The 21,729-nt window shown below is 38.8% G+C and overlaps 1 protein-coding gene across 3 annotated transcripts in view; it reads right to left on the bottom strand.

Moving 5' to 3' along the window:
- ENPP3 (ectonucleotide pyrophosphatase/phosphodiesterase 3) overlaps positions 1-18,462 on the bottom strand; it is a 37,249-nt gene extending 18,787 nt beyond the window's left edge. The window contains exons 1-13 of one of the 3 annotated variants that reach the window (XM_042017134.1): positions 18,000-18,461; positions 15,364-15,433; positions 13,135-13,257; positions 11,763-11,888; positions 10,613-10,673; positions 9,251-9,348; positions 6,607-6,686; positions 5,931-6,050; positions 4,429-4,538; positions 2,978-3,043; positions 2,053-2,125; positions 1,482-1,590; positions 1,200-1,328 (exon numbers count right to left, since the gene is read on the bottom strand). In XM_042017134.1, coding sequence (XP_041873068.1) covers positions 1,200-1,328; positions 1,482-1,590; positions 2,053-2,125; positions 2,978-3,043; positions 4,429-4,538; positions 5,931-6,050; positions 6,607-6,686; positions 9,251-9,348; positions 10,613-10,673; positions 11,763-11,888; positions 13,135-13,257; positions 15,364-15,433; positions 18,000-18,116 — 1,282 coding nt within the window. In that variant the 5' untranslated portion in view covers positions 18,117-18,461. Of the gene's footprint in view, positions 1-1,199; positions 1,329-1,481; positions 1,591-2,052; positions 2,126-2,977; positions 3,044-4,428; positions 4,539-5,930; positions 6,051-6,606; positions 6,687-9,250; positions 9,349-10,612; positions 10,674-11,762; positions 11,889-13,134; positions 13,258-15,363; positions 15,434-17,999 lie in introns of those variants that run through there. The other 2 variants (XM_042017135.1, XM_042017137.1) reach the window with 2 other exon arrangements.
- Positions 18,463-21,729: the final 3,267 nt, after the last annotated feature.

Raw genomic sequence — 21,729 nt, 5'->3', positions numbered from 1 at the left:
ACTGTGTCAACTATAGCCTTCCACAGGTAGGAATGTTACATTTCTAATGGTCACTGCCTGTAAGTGTGCCTGTGGAAGTAACTAGAACTTTGGGTACATCAAGATAGACTGTAGAAAACTGCCATGGTGATGACTGCCTACACCTAAAGCTGACAGATCACCAGACCCGAGGTTTTTTCTCTCATCTAACCTCAGTTTGAAGTCTAACATTTTTCACATTGAACAGGACCTGGAGCAGTTGTCTTGTATTTCGCTTCCAGCAACAGTCACAGAGAAAATTTCAGTCTATCTTGGTATCTTCACCTCGCACATTTTGAAAGAGTGATTTAACCGTTTGACATTAACTTTCTATAAAGCAAATCTGAGCACTTCATGGAAGGAAAATTCCTACAGAAAATCTAAGACTATTAGAGGAAATTAGTCAACAATTTTATTGAGACTGAGACACACAAAAAACATGACCATTCTTTCCACAGCTCATTACTCTGATTTTATCTGACTTAAACCAAAGAAAGTCTGCTTTATATCATAAAAATATTGTGCCTTCAACTGTAAGTACAATTCTAAAATATGAATAAAAAGTACAATGAGATCTCAGCTCTTATTTGCAACCTGCAGTAACTATGCCTCTTACAATACCTCTCCATTCTTTTCCCTGATACAGAAAGTTCTGGGATTTTTTTTCCAGTCTGGTAGCATGGTATCTATTTCAAGTCAGAGTTAGCTCACATGGTTTCAATTTTCTGTTCTTTTGAGATATTAGCTGAAGGGCTTAACCAAGGCTTAGATTCCACTGTGCTAAGGTTCAGATTCTGTAACTTTGTACACACAGTTAGAAATACTGCTTCAAAAAGACTGACTCTGTCAATGTTGCACAAGAAATCTGTGAAGAGCCATACACTTATGAAAGCCCTGAACTCCAGTCCCAAACAATAAAACTACCTTTACTTCATCTTTCCATGCCAAAAAAACACAAATCAGAGTCTGCAACGATCTTTTCTAACCTTCATCCAAATTTCATCTAAAGTGGTCATTCTTGGAAAAAAAAAACCCAAACAACTTCCATGGATGTTGAAGCCAAGTTAAGGGAAACAGAAAGCTGTTCACTCTGCTGATCACTACTGATTATCCATTTCCTTATTTATTTATTTATTTCCTGCTATATCGATTGTTCAATCCCAGGATTGGTCTACACTTACAGGTAAAATAGTCCTTTGGAACATTACGTGCTCGAATGCGAGCTGCAGGCCCAGCATACATGTAGAAATCCACCGTTTTGAAGTAATTGGTCATATACTCTAACTGCTTGCAGTAGGTCTTCTCCATCCCTAAAGGGCAACATAGAAACAACCATCTTTTTTATGGCAATGAAGATAAAGTGAATTATAAAATGGATTAACACTACTAAGCCCACATATTGCACAGAGGAAGAAAACAGTGACTCAGTAAAATTAGATTGAAAAATTAAGTATGTACATTACCATGATCAGCTAAAACAATGAGGTTCACACACTTGTGCAGGTTTCTTTGTTTAAGTCCGTCCATGAGCATCCCCAGTGCTTGATCTGCTGCCTGTAAGGCTTTGATTACCTGTGAGATAAACCAGCTACAACTAAGATCCTTAAAGGTTTAATGTTTTGACTTCACGCAAGTAAAAATGTAATATTTTTGGGTTACATATTAGCAAACATTGAAGTACAATGTTATGAATAAATAAAAGCTCTGAGGATTTGCCAGGCCACATGCCTCTAAATATCACTTTGTAATATAATTAAAGTTCAGTCTAAATATAAATATTAATATTTTTTCTAACAGTATGATCTGAAATGATTTTCTGCCATTCTGTTTGGTTTATGGGTCTTTTGATTCACACACAGTGTTGGAATCATAACAATGGGCTCAAACACAAGCACAAGTTCTTAATAAAAATCATAAAACAGTCATGGCATTTTTTCACCTACTATCCTTCTCAGGTCTATAAACTGGTTAAATTTCTAGTACAACACCATTTTTAGTCCAATTAAGTATAAGAAAAATACAGAAACTACTTACACCAGCACTAACTGGTCCAAATGAATGTCCAGAAGAATCTGGTTCTTCAATATATAAAGTGTATAAATGAGGCCTTGAGTTAGAAATAAGTAAGAATGGAACACTATGAGAATTTAGAGGCAGCATTTGAAAAGCAATATTAAATGACATTTTAAAAGTATTATAAATAACCTCTTTAAACCTTGATAAAAGTCCATACAGCAAATATAAGCATTCAGCTTCCTCTGAGATCTGTAATTAATCAACATGGGCCCTTTGAAGTTACAATTTCAGTAACATAATCCGGTGTTTTTTATGGGTACCCAGAAATCACTTCGGAAAAATTCAAGATCTCAAACACCAGAGCAAACAATCGTTTCTGAGATGTAAATGGAACTACCATGTGAAATAGCTCTTCCTGACTATGCAGTGAGGCTCAAGAGAGCACATCCTAACTGCAAATACATTAGGACTTTATTAGCAAATCATCGTATAAAAGATTTCATTTCTTTATATGTCACAAAGTTAACATCATGATCAGCACTGACATTTACTTTTTATCCTGAATTACTTACTGCAATTACTTTCATGTATTTAACATTTCTTGTGCAATAGCCTTCCTATGAAATCTTTCATCCATATACTTAGACTAGAAACTGAATGTTCAATGTTTCCTACAGGCCATGCACCAAGAAAAAAGACAACCCAATAAGATAAAACTCATACAACAGTATGTCCTGTTCAGATATATGTTCACTTTTTAATCTTTTGTACCTACAGTCTTATCACAGCTATACTTACAGAACAGGCTTAAGTTCAGCAAATAATCATTTGAAATGGTGAGGAAGATTCCATGTTTCACAAACACCGACAGAAATTTCCATTTCTAAGCATTAAAAGCTAAGCTATAGTCTCACAAAGCAGGTAAGGTATTACAAAGTGTTACCTCTCAGGTTGGGCATTATCAAGCCATTTCAGTATTCCTGAAATTCTCTTTTCATATGGAACCGAACTGAAAAGAAGAAAAAAAAATACGATGTTAACAAGACTTTCCGTCCACTTCTAATTCCTAGATACAGAGAAAGTGTCCATACTCCAGTCATATATTAAAGTCATAGATCTGGAACTAAGAATGATGCATTTTAACAAGGTACAGTAATTAATTTTATTAGTCCCATTTTTATTTGAATGTAAGTCACTTTAAGTGGCGAATTAGACAGACCCTGATTTTACAAACACAAATCTGTGTTGGTGGGACTACTTGTATATTTATAAATACATGCAAAAAAAGATATTTTAAGTTCAGGAAATAAACTTGAAATACAAGGTAGAATAATTTTTATTCTTTTCAGTATGTATAAGCATTGGATTTTCATATTTTAAAAGTAAGTAATAATCCCATCGAAGTCTTTGTGAGATCATGCTTTGTTTCTGATGAGAGAATTCACCCATTAAATAGCTCTGCTTTCCCTCAAAGTCACGCACAAGCTGTGTGTTAGTTACTTACAGTACTCAGGTGTTTTCTGAGTACCAATCCTACACATCACTGCAAAGTCTGTTATCTATAGAGACTTGCAGTTCTATGCTTGCTTTTGATTATCTTTCTAAATGTGAAGAATCATGGGAAATACACTGCAGTCATCACAACCATCAAAAATCTAGAAATAATTTACTAATATCAATGCCTCCCATAGCAAAACAAACTGCAAGAAACACAAACAGAAAAAAACCCACAACAAAAACAATGTCACAAAAACTATGAAGGCAATTCCACGTGTAACCTTTGAACGGACTAGAAAAAGCCATACAAGAACTATGATTCAACAGCTGTGTGCACATTACCAAACATGCAAGCAAGGCCAGAGGAAATTGATTTAGAGCCCCTCTGCCTTCAGTAGCTCCCCTATCCAGCATTCTCTCTTCAATTAATTTCTGTCTCCCATAGCCTCTTGCCATGGCTTCCTAGTTTGTGTTCACTGTCTTAGGGTATAGGTTATCTGTAAGCTTATTGTCAACTGCAAGTATTTTTAAAGAGCTACATAATATCTGTTGATTTTATTCATGGAAATATGGCAATCATTGGTGCAACTTAGCAGTGGCTACTAATCAGTTCCAGGATGCTCTCCTACTGTTTTGCAGTTGGCTGAAACTTCCAAAATGTCTAGAAGAGCAGAATATACAGTACCATTTGACTTCTTCATTGTGAATCCTCTGACTGGTTTTGAAAATTTCAAGTATTTTTGGTAGTTCCATGACATAGCCAGGATGATGTGGCATGGCACTTATCTGTCAGACTTGTTTAAAAATCTTGTATTTCATTTCCTTCAACTGTCAAATAGCAGTCTGGATTTTTGGAGTAATCTTCAGGAATTTAGTACAAGCCCTATAAAATCTTACCCATTGTATATGGTGTACAAGGTGGGGTATGTTCCCTCAATTGGAACATCAGAGCCTGGCCAGAAGAAGGTGCCTGCTGTCAAATTTTGGTACATTGCTGTCAGCCAGACCTTTGGGTAAAGATACAAACAAATGATTTTTTGTCACCACTGGAGGACCTCAGATCACAAAAGTAGAAACGTGCTGCAAGCATGCATTTTTACTTCTCCTTTCATACATCACATAGTTACCTAATGACCATATCTGATCTGAAGTTTTGTTTCCTACATGCACATTCTGAAGAAAAATTAGTGTGGAAACAATGATGTTGTCATTTCTTGGATATTCTCAGCATAGAAAAAAATCATATAGGTATTTCCGTAACTGGCAATGGGCAGTGATCATTTTTCCTGTGGCAAATCCCAGGATCATGAAGATGGAAGAAGCTGCCTTAGGGATATTCAGACTTGACATTAGGGAACATTTTTTAACACATACAATGTCAAACACTGGAACAGGCTTCCTAAAGAGGTTGTTGCTGCCCTATACCTGTCAGTGTTCACGAGGCATTTGGAGAACACCCTTAAAAATGTGATCTAACATTTGGCCAGCCCTGAGTTGGTCAGGCAGCTGGACTAGATGATCACTGTAAGTCCATTCCAACTGAAATATTCTATTCTACTAGTTTCAATTTTTTGTTTTGTGTCTATTTCTATTTCAGATATAGATTCTAATTATATGATTTTATTATAAGAGGGCATATTTCTATTAATCCTAAAAAGTGTAGCTCTGGTTGTGTTACAAACATGATGGAATCCTTCAGGAAAAAAAGAGCACCAAAACCTGGGTATTTGAGTGTACTATAAACATGACCACACAGACACACATACATAAATGTAGATTAAGCAGGTATACTATATGTTGCATATGTTTGGGGTTTTTTCAGCACCATTATTAGAGATTGATATTTCTAGTAAATTAATAATATTAATCATAACCATAGGTAAAATTTGGAGTTGCTATGAAATGTGCCTTATGTTATATATAATTGACTTTTTTTTCAGAAATTAAGTTCTTTGGTACTCCCTTCCTTGCTTTTAAATGCCTGGACATTTGCAAATAGATATAGGTGTATTTGTAAATAGATGTAATTTGGAAACCAATTTCATTTTGTAGCAAGTTGTCAAAAGACAAAGAAAAAAAATACCCCAAAATCAAACCATACCAAAAATTTACTATGGCTCCCTATGGCAAGAAGTCCATTCCAGTGCTAGCCAAAATATTTCAGTCTTTTTTTACTAACTGCCACAAAAATTTTACATCTCAGAATTAACACTTTAAGAGTCCTTTTACTTCCATAACAAGCAAACTATTTTGTAGGCAGCCTATTATATGAAGCCTACAGGTTAGCTAGTACTTGCTGCAAATATATTGCAGTTTTGATAGTTACTCCCTTTTTGTTTTGTTTTATTATATGACACAAACCACTCTGGACATAAATACCATATGAGAAACAAACCTACTGGTTGCCCTTTCCACCATGCAGGTTTGAATTTTTCCTCCCCTGAAAGTGAGAAATGCGCATTCAAGTGTACATCATACATGTTGTTATCAATGATACCATGAGATTCTGGATACAATCCCTGTAAAATGAAAATAAACAAAATAAAATGCTTAGTCCAAAAGTCAAATGGACCCTAAACTACGTTTCAATGCACACTGCTGCAATGTTGCAATTTTGAAAGAACTGTTTTATCATAGAACACTTTCCTAATTCACACAAATCATACGCTTCCTGCCAATGAATTCAGTGTGCCCATCAAATTCCCCAGCTTCCATATTTCCTTCCCAGCCCAATTAAAATCTGATGTGCTGTAGATTAGGTACCCTGTATGTCATGTGGCTGTTTATCAGCTGCCAAACCCACCCTAACAAATGCTATCATCAAAAGGCTGTGTCCTTACCCATGCTCACCCATATCCAGTTAGACTGACAAGGATCAGGAATAACCGGCTCACAGGCCAGGGTCAGATAGCACACGTGTAGCCACACAGATCATGCCTGTGTGTACCATCTCAGCATCTCTCTCTTTTTTATATCTATAGCATGAGTTCTCATGTCCCACTAAAAGACAGGCACCACAAAATCCTTTCTGTGTTATCCAGATTATGAAAAGGAAAAACAAAAATTCTCACTTACTGTGACAATAGTATAGTGGTTTGGAAAGGTTTTTGTGGGGTAAACAGCTCTCATGTATTTTGAATGTGTGCCACATGTTTCTGCAACAGATCAAGGTATTAATATACATTTTTTTTTTTTTTAATTGAAAACAAAGAGTCTTAAAAACAAACAAACAAAAATCACTACAATCAGTTCCTGCAGTTTTAGATGGAGAAATGTCACTCCAAAACAAGACTCATACAATCCTCGTGCCTCCTTGTGAGCTAAGCTTACTGTCCCGATGCAGTCAGTGGACCTGGATGCCCAATTCAGCTGCCTAAAGCCTCGGGGCCTAAGGTCCATTGAGAAATCTTTGATGATCCTGTTGGGCCTTCAGATGCTGCTTCTACATCCTGTCTGCCAACCCAAGTAAATTTCTCAGATGCTTCTGAGATCCTAAGTGGCCTAGATATGCATGTTTATGCAATGAGAATGAAGCCTGAGGTCAGACCAAACAAGATACTCTGCAGAGCTGATTGGTGACAAGCAGGGAAGGACTCAGTGGCTTAAGCACTAGAGCCAGGTGTCATTTGAGAAACCCTCTGATGTTCAAGACATCTGCATGAAAGTTGACAGTTTTGATGCAAATCTCTTCAAGATCTGTGTTCTCCTGACACAGCTATTGAAGGCCATGGCACTCTGAAGTATACTAAAAACACAGATTAAGGCAACAATTTGTCCTGTGGCACCCTCCTTCTGTTGATTGAGCTGACTTGTCCTCTAGGCTCTTGCACTGCACTATACAGACTGTATTAACCATAAAGGCACTGACTTCAGTGAGCAAGTAGACATCTCACATGCAGACATTTCCAAGAATATGTCTAAATGTAGGTGCTCTGTCCTGGAGTGAACCCCTCCCCAGGTGTCCTGCCCTGGAGTAAATCCCACTCCAGGTGTCCTACCTGTATCTCCAAACATTGCATTATTTTTCATCAATCAAAGGTACTCAGCACACAAATATCTGTAGTGTCTAAATCCACTGTAGGATCCAACTTATTTACCCACAAAACAAAAATGTGAAGACTGGAAGATGCCTTAATGCTGTTTTTACATCTAACTCACATGTAAAAAGTTCTATATTAAGCTGTAACCAGACGATTATTTCATTCATGCTCAAACACACATTAATTGATGTAGAGCATTTCAGTCAAAGAAGAGAAGCTGATCTTAACTAAGCAACCTAAACAATGAAAGTGTGAAATTTTTCAACAAAACTATTCCAATGTGATACAGATTCAAAAAAAAGGCTTAGAGAGTGTTTGAAGAAGGGCTGAATAATTTATAAAGACATGAGAAATTCAGCAAAATTTTCTATGGAAGGATCTATAAAGAATCTATATCAATAGTGTACATATTCTATAACAACTAGCTTGATTAGCTCTACTGAATGTTCTAGGTTAAAGGAGTTAATAGAGAGGAAAGATTTTATGCCATGAATCAACACTACATTTGTTCTTTTGCAAATAAAGGTATTTCCCTTTCCTGTAGATTTCTGAGAAATATAAGCACGAGTGTGCATAAACAATTGCTCAAATTGACCACAAATATGAGCAATGTTGAATTAGACCTCTCCTTGTTTCAAAGGATTTCTTGGAAACATAAACATAGCATGGTATTCATCCCTTTTGCCAGTTTGGCATTTCCTTTTCACCTTGTTTCAAAAGACTGGAACTGACTACTGACTTCAAAATTCATGATTCCTCCACTGATTCAATTCCTTCCAGTCAGAATGACTTCAGAGAATAAACCATTTGCCCGAGAAGTCAGGTTTGCACATTGGTTCAACTTCAAGTTTCTGGATACTCTCATTATCCACAAACAAGATTGTTAACTATTCAGTAAAATGTAGTATATCATAATATCCATGGGAAATTTTCAAATAGAAACACAATGTAATGTACTCAGAACTGATAAAAATACTGTCAATTTAGACTATTGCTGCTGAGAAGAAATTAATAAATATGCAGACATTTTGTCCAGGTACAAAGTATCTGGAGATCTGAGCTCCAAAATATTCAGGAAATTTTAACCACATGTGCACTAATGGATCTCACTTTTTAGAGCCCTTTATAGCACAAACTGAAGATATCCAACTTACTCTTCCTCACAATATTCAGAAATACTGGAAAATGGTTACTTGAGCCTTACTGCAATAATTTCAACATACTAACATCTTAAAATATCTGACTTGAGAAAATGAATCTTTGAGGAAAATTTCCCAATAACACAATGCATTTCCTCTTAGTACTGTACTTTAATGTTCAACTCCTTATCAGCTATTTAGCAACTTTTTAATGCAGTACCAAGAATGCGGAAAATTCTTATCTGGAACTTTTTCTCAGTTTTAAACTGTATTTTAATGTTTATTTCAAACTGTGTATTTAATAAAAAGCTGCTGACAAATATTAGAGGCCTTGTTAAAAAAAAAGTCATGTTTGCTGTGCACTCAGATACAAGAAGCAATGCAGAACATATAATAATGAAAATATACAACTGATGAGAGAGTTAATTTGTGATTTTTTTCATTGCTGAGCAACACATATGCATGACAGTAGCAAAGGGGACCAGAGAGGTTGCATGCAGACTTTTAAAGAAAACAGTGAAAACACCCTTGGAAACTTACTGAGTTTTTCAATATTTGGCAGCAAGGAACTCCAAGTTTGCAAATATTCTGCTCTAAACCCATCCATTGAAAAAAGGATAAGTGGTGGGCGAGTAAATCTACAAGAAAATATAAGTTTATCATCATAAAGATGTTTGGAGAGTTGGTGACGTTAAGATTCTAACAATATAAATTCAGCTTTTATAAGCAGGATCTAGAATATTCATGTACATCCCAGAATTAATATCATTGTGTGAGATAAAGAAATAGTTCAATATTGAGAGCAAATATACAATCCTCCTGGTAAGAAATACCGTAGGAATAAAATACAAGTAATCCTTTCAGTGATAATATTAACAAAAAGTTACACATTGACATCAGGCAGTGATCACTAACCCAGTTAGTTTCTTATTAAAAGTGGTCTTTCCAAAACACAGAAGCACACTAGCATCAGTAGTCTGTATAAAAACAGTCTGCATAAAACAGCTTACTGGTTTGAATCGGAAATTAAATGGATCTTTATATAGCAACGCTGTTTACAGCACTTAAAGAAGCCTCCCTCCACTACTTTCCAAGCTTTAGCCTATGAAACTGTGTTAACTCAGCAAGCTATTTGTTAACCTAAAAAGTGTATTTTTATACCTATGTTGGGAGGTGCATGCAGGAACTCACAAAGAAGCCACAACTTTAATGGTCTTACTATTATAATTAAACTAAACTGGCAGTAAAATAAAAGAAAATAATGGATAATATCACAAGTACCATAACTGAATCAGAAATTAATTCATTTTTCTTCAAGGACAACTTTTAAATGGTGTTTCTGCCTAGCCTCTACCTATGATTCTGAAAAACTGCACAAATAGCAAAATTGTTTCAGCATTTGTAGATATACAGCTACTTTATAGCTCCCTTTTCAACACACCTTTCTTCCTGTAAATAATTGGAGCAAAAAAACCCCCAAACAACCCTGTTGCCTAAAGAACTGCAATCATGGATTCTAACAGTTATTACAGACTGCATAAGGTGACTTATCTGAATTGTCAAAGATACAATATGGTAACATGAAATGGACTATGACCAATTTGTGATAAATGAATCTTGAGATAACTCTAACAATTTTTCCAGGTCTTTGCAAACTGAATTTCAATCTGAATTTGAACTCCTGTACTCTGCTCTAAACTGTAAATGATCAATGAATGTAGAAGAAGATGACAAAGGTTTTAGAAAGAACAAACATTCCTAGCCACAATCAATTTCTACAGAATATTGCTCAGGGCAGGGACCTTACTCTCCATAAATATGAAAACCTGTTTCAGAACACTGGAGTATTTCTGACTGTCTCAAAGATTTTATTTGCTAAGAAGAGAAATTCCTTTATCCTACCCTACTGGGCACTGAGGAGTTTCAATTGGCACACATGGTTCTTCTACCCAAGATATTTCACCTAAAAGGAAAAAAAAATCCTGAGTTAGCACTGACACGGCCCCCCCCCCACCACCACCAAAAAAAGCAGCTACATGAATGATCTTTTTAAAGCTCTTCTTGTAATATTTTCTGCTTCAACAGAAATGTAGGACTAAAGATACCTTTAGGAACAATTTGGTGCAACCTATTAGGCCCTCAAACCCTGAAAGGACTAGTGCTCACAACTGTAAGTTAAAAACAAAGCACACATACTACGCAGACAAGCAAACAAACAAAACGGAGAAGAAAACACTATGAAAGCTTAGGCTTTTATTGGGTTTTAAATGAAAAAATATTCAAACTGTATCCTGACCACACTGGACTACTTATTCCTTTTTTATTTTCTGTGCACCATTGACACACTTAGAGAGAAGAATGGGGCTGCCTTTAGCACTTCTTTTCTTTCTCTGTGTTGTGGTTTAACCCCTTTTAGCTTTATTTTGCATTTAGGTAATAATAATTTTGCAGGAGTTGCCTTAAATTTATTGCCTTCCACAGCATAAAGGAATTCTGATAACAGATACTATGTCACCAGCATATTCCTCAAGTACCATTCCTGTAACTGAATTATACCAGTGCTATTCTTCATGTGTTTAGCTGGAGCCAGTATGAAACAATTAGCCATGAACAAAGATATTCAAAAATAAGTAAAACATAATAAATCCATTCCAAAACCAGATTTATAATAAAAAGGATGGGAAATTATAGATTAGGGATGATTACTACAATATGTACTTCAGATTGTCTCCATCTCTTTTGGGGGGAAACAAAGGAAAAAAACAAAAGAAAGAAAGGAAACAACCCAAAGCCTCCACATGTGGTATACTTCTGCAGTATCCAAATCATTCTGTCTTTCTCAAGAACGGCACAATTCACAGTGTTCTGCAGAAACTGTCTTTTTCACAGTCAAAAATACCAAAAGATTCACCTCAAAACATAAATTTTTCAAAATGTCAGTCAGAATCTAGTCTTGAGAAACAAATTCATCTACCTTTATATTTTCAATGTTTGACCATCTATCTATTTCATAAAATAATTTATATTTAAAACGTTTTGACTTTTGATTTACCTCTGCAAACACTGTAGTAATTTACACAGCAGTCTTTTTTCTGCAAGCAGTCATCAGAACAAGAACAGTAACTTCCAGGTATTCTTGTCTCACCACAACGGAAATTAGTGCACTTCCAAGATCGGGCTGGAAATTCCAAGAAAAAAATTATGATTCAGTTCACAGAACCTCATGTAAACTTCTTTGCATGGAAACCCCCCAAACAGGTAAAGAAAAAAAAAATTGTTGTTTATATATACCATTTGAGTTGTTTTATAAGTTTTCTCTGGAAAGAAAACTCAAGATTTCATTTAACAGAAAAAGCCTATTTCTTTGGCCGTTGAACCGTAACACAGAGTCATAACATAATTTATTTTACAAAGGTATCCCCCAAGTCATCTCCTTCAATGCCTTCCATCTTTCCAAAAACATCTAGGGAAAAAAAACACCAAAAAACCACTCCGTATTTCTTTTACAGAGAAGAAAGAGAAGCAAACTGACGTTTTTCATGCTTTTGCATATGAGTTCCAGCAGAGAGCAAAAAAAAAAAAAAGAGAAGTAAGGGCTGAAGTGGGCAGAAAAAGAAATAAGGATGAAGAAATATCTGAACAGCGGCTGGGAAAGCAGAGACAGTAACTGGAGAGCAGCCTGCCCTCAATGCAGAACCAGGCTGTTCCCCTTGAAGACGAGTGGACTCCTCTGATCCCAGGCACCCACCAAGGAATGCACGAGGCTGGAGAGCACAGCCGACTGGGAAACGTCCCCTTATTTTCAAAAGCGCAAGAGGTACTGGCACAACAGGGTTGCTTCAAGGGCCCTGCCTTAAAGATAACTCATGATTTCTGCTCATGCTCATCTTCAGCTTTATATGTGCCATGAAATACGTGTGGCAAATGCTTTGGTTACCCATAAGGGACAAAAATACAGGGATCTGATTTGAGAAAGATGCAGGAAGATTTTGTGTACTGTCATGTCATCAAGTTACAGCCCTCTAGCCACCTGAGTACCGAGGCAGCTTGAATCTGCCACACCCACCTGAACAGGAATAACTTTACTGGGAGGGTGACCGGAACACTGGAAAGGTTGCCCAGACAGGTTGTGTAATCTCCTTTCCAGAAGACATTCAAAAGCTGTGTGGACACAAGCCTCAGCAGTGTGCCCTAGGACTTTGCTTGAGCAGGAAGTTGGACTAGATGGCCTCCAGTGGTCCATTCCAACCCTAACCATTCTGTGATTTTGTGATTTTTGTCACATTTCCCTCCCTAGGAAATGTGACATGACTTCTGTGTATCTGCACAAACATGAGAATTACCCATTTTCTATTACAGTCACATGAAAAAACAAATTCAAAATAAAATGGACACCAGTGAGCACTGCCTGTAGGGTGACTTACTCGGCTCCACACAGGTGTCCTCATAGTCCCAGCAGCAATCCTGACGCTCCTTGCAGCCGCTGTCACACTGGCAGCCGGGCACGCCGCTCCTGTGTGGCTCATTGCACTTGTGTCTGCAGCTGACTGTAAGGAGAAGGCAGCAAGGCTGAGTGCTCAGATAACCCTGTCCCAGGCAGGTCTGTTAAACGGGTCATGGATATGGGCTGCAGGGAGAAATGTGCTGAATAATTTCCCAAATCCAATTCCCTAGCCATTTTCCAATACGGTCACTAGCACACAGGCCAGCAAGGTGCAAGCAAGGCTGTAGGAATCCCTCTGGGTGCTGAAGGTCCTGACAGCTGTTGGGACTATGCTGGTCCACAGCCTGGGGCAGAGCTGTTTCTGCAACAGGTCTCTCCAAAACCACTGGCACAGGAGGCAATGCCAGGGTGTCCCACACTGCCAGCATGAGGAAGAGGAGACTGCCATTTCCCCTGCTCATTTCTCAGTCTGAAACAAAAGAGGAAGAGTGATTCCCACTTTGGATGTTCTGTAATATGCCTGCGTGGGATGGAAGCTTCCTCAGGGCTGGGTACCAGAGCCATGGGGGCACCCCAGGGGCATCTGGGCAGGGACCAGCAACCAGGACCCATCCCACCACTCCAGCCTGGAGCAGGGCAGCCCCACACCAGGTACTGGGCCCTTCCCTGGCAAAAGAGACAGGTCAAGGCCAGGCTGTTGGCCTGTGGCTGGGCCTGGCTCAGCAGAACTCATGGATGGGCAGGGCAAGGCTGTGGGGAGATAGAGGCCATCCCTGCTGGGTCAGTGGTGGGACAGGGGAGGTGGCCCCTGGGGCCCGGGCAGGGTGGGGGCAGCCTGGGGGAATCTCCTTTCCTGGAGACATTCAAAAGCCATCTGGACACAAACCATAAAGCTTATTAGTGCACTCAGGACCCTGGAAATATCTCTGCTACTTTATTGTTAAAAGGTCCCTTAAAAATCTGTAGGTTTGGTTGTTTTAATTAAAAGAAAGAAAAGGGTCCAAATGAGGGGCCTGGCGGTGGAAGCTGTATTCCTCAGCACAGCTCTGACACCTTCGTGCAGGGTGAAGGAACAGCTCTGGGTCTCCTGAGGACACCTGAAGACATCCCCCGATCTCCAAAGATCACTTGCAGTTCCACACCAGCCTCCACATGGACAAGCCCTGTGTCCACATTCTCTGTACTCCAGAAATACTATTTGAACCATGCTGAGCTCCTGCATTTCCAGTTTTCTTCTCCCCTCACACTGTTGGACAGGAAAAGGTATAACTATCTACTCAGGTTTGCTAGGGCAATTCCCTTATAATTGCCACAAGGTTCATTTCATGCTTTTGCAGGATGCACTGCCTACAAATTTGGGCTTTAGTATCGACTTTGTAGAGTCCATGCAGAGCTAAAATGATTTTCAAATGATGAAAAAACAATTACGGTTCCACTTCATCTTATTTGCTAGGCCCATGGTATTGAAAGACTTCAGAAGGATCTAAGACTTGATGAACTACTAGGTAAACAGGTACAAGATGTGTTGATTAGCAATGAGAAAGAGACTCTGCTTTCTTGAACTCCTCCAGTGTGGGATTACTCTTGCTTTGATTCTAAAGGAAGTATTAATTCACAATGTGTTGTGTTTGTTTGTTCTCACCTAGAATGACCCCCTGACATCAAAACACTAACTAGTGTTAGTAACTAAGTAAAAAATACCGTTCCACCCAATCAAGCCACTATCCCCTTTTTACTGTAGCTTTACAGAAACTGAAGTTTTCAAAGAATATTCATAATCAGTGTTAGAATCAGCTACCTGAACTATGCCAAATATATTCAAAGCATGAGTCCTGAAGATGATCCAATGATATTTCTCTCACAAAATACTGTTTAAATAATTGCCAGACATTATATGTAGTAATATAACACATATCTCAAATTTTCTGAAAGTGTTAATGTAATAAAACTTCCAAACATGCTGTGAACTAGGTTTCACATTTCTGGAAAGATCAGCAAGGCACTTGGTTGTTTAGGACAGGTTTTTCAAGTATAGATTTTCAGTGTTTAGTTTTTATGCAATCCAACTTGAAAAATTCAAGAACTTTATTTTCACAGGTGGTGACTTTTCACAGTTCATTTACATTACACCATAAAAGAGCCTTTGCTGAAAGCCTTTACCAGATCCAGATCATTGGCAATTATGCTGATGAAAGTATCATAAACGTACCTTGCTCCTTCTTGAGTCCTAGTCCTAAACCTAGTCCCAGGGATACAGCCACCAAAGCACACAGTAGAACCTGTCACACAGACACAGGGAAACCAACATTCACAACTGTGATAAACTGTTATGTTTATTAAAAATTAACTCTATTATTAATATTTCTATGAATGCATGATTTCTTAAGAACTAATCTCTTCTCTGTACTTCATCAAAAAATTGAGCCTGAAGATAGGAGAGGCACGATAATTATAACCTTAGGATCTGAGGCTCTAATGCTGCACTTATAACCTATGGCCAGTTGTAATGATGTAATTGGGGAAATCTTTGCTGGGGAAAAGATAGTAGGATCAATGTATTTATCTGTTTTGCAAATCCTTTATCTGTACAAATAAAGGTAATTCCTTTTACTTATTTTCTGTATTTACCTGGAATGATCATAAGGATCTCTTAAGAGATTTAGCTGGATTGAGGCTGCAAGTGTAAAATTTTCACCCACACGACAGCTTCTGCTAGTAAGTCACCCTGTCAGCAAGGTTAGAGGAAATCGGAAAGAGACTAACAGCCCAAGGAAACTCTGTAACAGAAAGCAGCATAACTTTGGGAGACTGGGGGAGAACTGAGGAAGCTTTTATCAGCTCAATAGGCACCCAAGACAAATGGCAATGCATGCTGGCTGAAAGGTGCAGTGAAAAGTGACAGAGTATTTTGTGGTGTATGCACTTTCATCTTCGCCAAGATAATAGTGGGAAAGAAAATGCATATCACAGAAAAAATCACCATGAACTGGCAGTTTATGTCCCATTTTTGCCTCAGAGCTTTCTTTTGTCTTCTGCCATTTCCAGGAATCAGATGACTGATTAGTGGAAATACTAAGGTTAAAAATAAAGTAGAAATGAGAGAGGGTTACTCTCACACTCAGCGTTATTGTAATGAAGCCTCTTATCTTAAGACTACAGCAACTATAAGGAACTGAGAACAACTGCATGTGCATCCCCTGATCTTTGCTGCTGCCTGTCCTGCCTTGCAGGTGCTGGGCAGAAGCGTGGCAGCAGGGAGGGCTGCTCAGCTCTCAGGTGTGGGTGTACAACTGGTATTTTTCTCAAGCAATACCAAACACTAGAAATGCCATAATTACTTCCTTTACACTTTCTCCTTCTCACCTTTACTTTCTTCCTGCTACTTACTCACAGGTTTTTGTACAGATGTACCTCAAAAGGAGTGGAAATGGAATTGGTGAGAGAACTGGGTGAGAGAGACAGATGGAGTAAGGATGTGTGGAAAGATTGCCCAAATTGACAGAAATGCTGGAGTCCCTTGAAAAGAGACCTCAGGTGTGAAGGCAGCAGTTTAATCCTACATCCAGTCAGCAGGGACTGAAAATCAGGGAGTTCATCTGGGCTAGACCAGCAGCCACTCTTTCTGGACAGGGAGGATAACACTGCCAGGTTAACCTAACAGATCTCGTTTCACTGAGCACAGATAAGTCAAATCACCAGGGCATGTACTTCGCACCTTGAAGTCACTATGGTTTTGCCCTTCTTTTTGATTAAAACTCCCATTTGTAATTGAAATAAATAGATGATACTAAACTGAAGTACAAATTGAAGTACAGCTATTACAGCAACAAACATTCCCACTTTTTCAAGTAATGAGACAGCTGAAGTAAAACCCAAAAACTCCTATTGGGTATACAGATAAGATGCTGCATTTATTACAACATTTACAAATACCCTTGATTTTGGGACATTCGTTCTTAAGGTGAAATAACGTTGGTAGTACCAACACAGTTTTCAGTATTTCCCTCTTATTTTATGCAATCCTTGCACAATGCAGCATTAAATAGGAAACTGTACTATGTGAAATTGTTCTGATTACATAGAGCTGAAAAGTGTAGTAGTTTGACTCTTTTCTATAGGGCTGTTTTCAAAATTAAGTTGCAAGTATTTCTAAAATCAGTACCTGTAGTTTTCTCTAAGTTTCAATTTACAAATGCAAGAGCTTGTGCAAACATATACACACATTTAATGCTTGTTTCTATTGTGGTCACAAACAGAAGATACAACAAAAGATGTTTAAAGCTTAACAAAAAGCCTACACTTTATTATTTACAAGGCAGCTGCATGGATCTTAAAGCCTCAGGGAAGAGGTAAAGAGTTGTCATGATATTTGAGATGTGAGACTGACAATACTGTACAAAATGTTTCATTAGGTTTTTCCCATGCCTTACTTCCTGATTGTTTTTTGCCAACGACTTTCCTATATGTTCTGTTTCGTTAACAACAAATTTAAAGATACAAAAGTAAGCAAAAAGAAACTGTGGTTGCTTTGGCCACAAACACATCTGTTTTAAGACAATATCTAAAACAAAGTATCGAAGCAATGTCTTCACTGTGCAAAAGAACAGTCAGGTTAATGAATCACAACAAAAATTGCCGTAAAAAAAAATTGCTTCTTACGTACCAGAACTTTAGAAATGTGCCAGTGAAATTAGTGCAGTTTCAGTGACACACTCACACAGTAAAATTTTAACTACCAATTACCAAGCTACCCTGAATGATTATACTAATACAATGAAACTTCAAAAAATCCTGCAGATTTGAGAATTGTTAAACTAGCAGCCCCTAAGAGCAGCACCTACTTACAGCACAGATGACTTTGTATTTAAAGACGGTTTTTTTCTTCACATACTCTCCTGGTTGTAAAGACATCTGCTCCGAATATCTTCTGTGATCCTTGGGTATATCACCCTCAAGCTCCATTTTGCCGAGATCTGCCTCTCGTCTGCGTCTTCTGCCTCCTCAGTGTCCCCAGCTGGGTTAGCCGCAAGTGAGATGCTACTCCTTCTTCAAGAGTTCCTAGTACTTTGCTCATAGGTCTTCTTATGAGATCTCAGCTTTTGCATCACTGTTAGGTTTGAAAGAAGCCAAAGCAAGCAAGAAAACTACTCTGAAAGGTCAAAGGCTGAAAAGCATTATCTGTGTTCAGGGAGCCTGGCTGTTCAAGATAAGAACTGCATTAGGCAAACACTTAAATTGAGATTAGAAGTAATACGTTGCTAAGCAATAAAATGCAAAAATACTCAAGTAGTCAACTATTTGGTTAAAAGCTTGTCATCCAGAGAATTTACCCTCAAAGAAAGTGTTAAATATACGAAACCAATATGAAAGGAGACGTTTTCTTACTCCGTGTTCTGTGTCACGCCTATGTTTTCAGATCGCTTTCCTTATTTAGCGTCAGAGGATTCGTCCCGTTTAGTTTCAATCCACCTTTGTCTCAACTTTTTTCCACTTCTCTATATGTTTGATTTTAAGTTGCTATAACTGTTACTTAAAATCAGATGGTATACAGACGTACAGAATCAAATTCAATTAAAAAAAAAAAAAACAATATTTTTTATTTAAGTACAATTTAAAATCTGTTTTTCAACCTGGTGGTTAATGGAAGGCTATTATGAAAATGTACCTTCATAGCGTACTAGGACTATGAATGTGTAACTATCCAGATGTTGATCTGATTCTAAATTTGAGCACCGCATGAGCTGCAACTTACAATAATTAAATTTAAAATGTTTATAATTATATATAAAAATCCAAACCATGATACTAAACAAGGTGGTGTGAAGAAAATTAACTCCACTGCAGCCCAAACCAGTACGATCTCCTTATTCTATACATTTGTGTCATGCTGAAGTCCCACATTATCCAGTACCTCCTCATTAATCACATGCACACACACACCCCCCCATCCTTTAATTTATAGACAGATATCACTCCCTCACTCCATGGGCCATCCCTGTACAACACCCATAAAAAGCCCATTGAGTTCCCTTCTTCCGTGACTGGGGTTCCATCTCTTGTGGTGATTGCTCAGGATAGGAGGTGTGTTGTGTAGAGCTACCAGTTGCCAAAACCTATTCAGGTTGGGTCACACCCGCAGGGATTCTTGTGAAGCTTGCCCTTCCTTACGGCGGCTTCTGCTGTTGCGCCTCCTACGTAACACCACGCAACTCAAACAATGAGTTACAACAGCTAGACATTGTATCCTTTACAATTCCCACACCTGGGCTCTTCAAACGAGGTTAAAAGGTTCCTTAATTAACTCCTCCTCTTACCATGCTGGGATGGATTTACAGGTTGCAGACTTTCCCTTGGTTGGAAAGGCGCTCTGCAGAAAGGGACCTGGGGATGCTGGTCAACAGCAGCTGAACATGAGCCAGCGTGTGGCCAGGTGGCCAAGAAGGCCAATAGCATCCCGGCCTGTCCCAGCAATAGTGTGGCCAGCAGGACCAGGGCAGGGATTGTCCCCCTGTACTTGGCACTGGTGAGGCCACACCTCCAATCCCGTGTTCAGTTCTGGGCCCCTCACTACAAGAAAGACATGGAGGTGTTGGAGGGTGTGCAGAGAAGGGCAACAGAGCTGGGGAAGGGTCTGGAGCACAAGTCTGATGAGAAATTGGCTGAGGGAGCTGGGGGTGCTTAACCTGGAGAAAAGGAGGCTTAGGAAGGAGCTTTATCACTCTCTGCAACTACTGAAAGGGGGTTGTAGGCAGGTGGGCCTCTTCTTCCAGGTAACAAGTAACAGGACAAGAGGAAAAGGCCTCAAATTGCACCAGGGGAGGTTTAGATTGGCTATTAGGAAAAATTTCTTCCTGAAAGAAATGAGATAGATTTGTCTTTACAAACAAACTATGGGTCTGCTGATAAAAGCTAGATACTGAGAGGTGAAAGAAACAATAGGAGGAATTCCACTGATTGATGAAAGGAGTGAGAGGGATTTGTCTTTACAAACAAACTGTGGGTTTACTGATAGGTAAAGATAGATACTGAGAGACAAAAGAAGCAATGGGAAAACCCATAAATTCCATGGGAAAAGAAAAAGGTGAGTATACATTAGAAGGGGGTCTGTATTAGGTGATTCGGGGAGTCTGTACCTCTCAAGTACCTCAGCTAATGGGGAAAGAGAGAGGGAAATGCGGCTGGGAAATTAGGATAAAAAGGAGGCTGCATCCTCTAACAATTTGGGAGACCCCAAGGGAAACGCCCCATGACCTCTCACTTTATTCGAATAAAGTAACAGGACTCCTCTGTCTCCTTTTTGGACATGAAACTCTGGTGTTTGTGGATTAATTTTCCTGACATTCCTCAAAAGTATTGTCAAGCATTTGGGCATGGCTGAGTCACCATCCTTGGAGGTATTTAAAAGACATGTAGATGTGGTGCTTAGGGACATGATTTAGTGTTGGACTTAGCAGTCTTTTCCAACCTAAATGATTCCATGATTCTACTATTCAGGGGTGTAGCTGCTCCACTATCCACAGACGCTTTGGGGTATATCTGCTCCAGCCTGGTGTTATTCAGAGTTCACGGCCCCTTCAACCAGAGTTCAGACTATTGTTACAGCATTCCTACAGTAGTACAAAACCAGCAGCAATGACCAGGCCATCTGTCTGCCCAGGCATGTGGCCAGTGCTGTTATCAAAATGCTCCCAGGCACAGGAAAGTAAGATGATAAGTGCTACAGCATACGGCAGCCATGGACAATCACTCCATTCTAATATAGAGCAAAGCAAGCAGGTCCTCTGGTGAGAGCAGTAGCCTGCCAATTAATAGCCTAAACAGCTGTAGCAGCTGTAAATCCAGTATAGTGCGTTCCTATCAAATCTGTCGTTATCTTCAACCCCTCTGGCCCCACACTGGGTGCCAAAAAGCACACTTGTGGGTTGCAGGCAGCTCAGACCCACACAGACACTCACACCGTCCCCTGCTGTGGGAAGCAGGGAAGAACAGGAAGGGTAGAAATGAGAAAACTTGTGAGTTGAGACACAGGCAATTTAATAGGTAAAGCAAAGCCATGCACACAAACAAAGCAAAATCACTCCATCGCTACTTTCCACCAGCAGGCAGGTGTTTATTCGAGGAAGGTAGAGTTCCACCACGTGTCATGATTACATGGGAAGGTAGACACCATCACTCTGACCATTCCCTATGCCTTCCTTATTTTTTTCCCTAAGTTTTATTGATGAGCACATTCTAGGACATTCCTTACCAACAAAATTAGATTACAATTAAAAAAACTTAATAAAAATTGGCCAAGAACCCAAACTTTTCTGTTTCAAGATCAAAAGCCTCACACGTTAAAAATACTTCTTTTTATCCCTACCAAAAGGGAAAAAAAGCAATCCATATGATCAATACATAAGAATAAAGAAAGCAACAAGAAAGAAAGAAATAATCATTCTTTCTGTTCTCAATTACTAAACCATAAATTTGAGTGACCATTCTGCCTACAGACTGACACTATACAAATGCAGGGAGAGGGTGAAAAAAACCCCATTCCCCTATAGTTACACTGCAGTCCTCAGTTCATCTGGCA

The sequence above is a fragment of the Corvus kubaryi genome, unplaced genomic scaffold (genome assembly GCF_017639235.1).
Source record: "Corvus kubaryi isolate FWS band 111438036 unplaced genomic scaffold, C.kubaryi_AGA036_p1.0 split3-73, whole genome shotgun sequence".
Lineage (NCBI taxonomy): Eukaryota > Metazoa > Chordata > Aves > Passeriformes > Corvidae > Corvus > Corvus kubaryi.
Note: the sequence above shows the minus strand (reverse complement) of the source record. Positions and strands in the feature narration are given on the sequence as shown.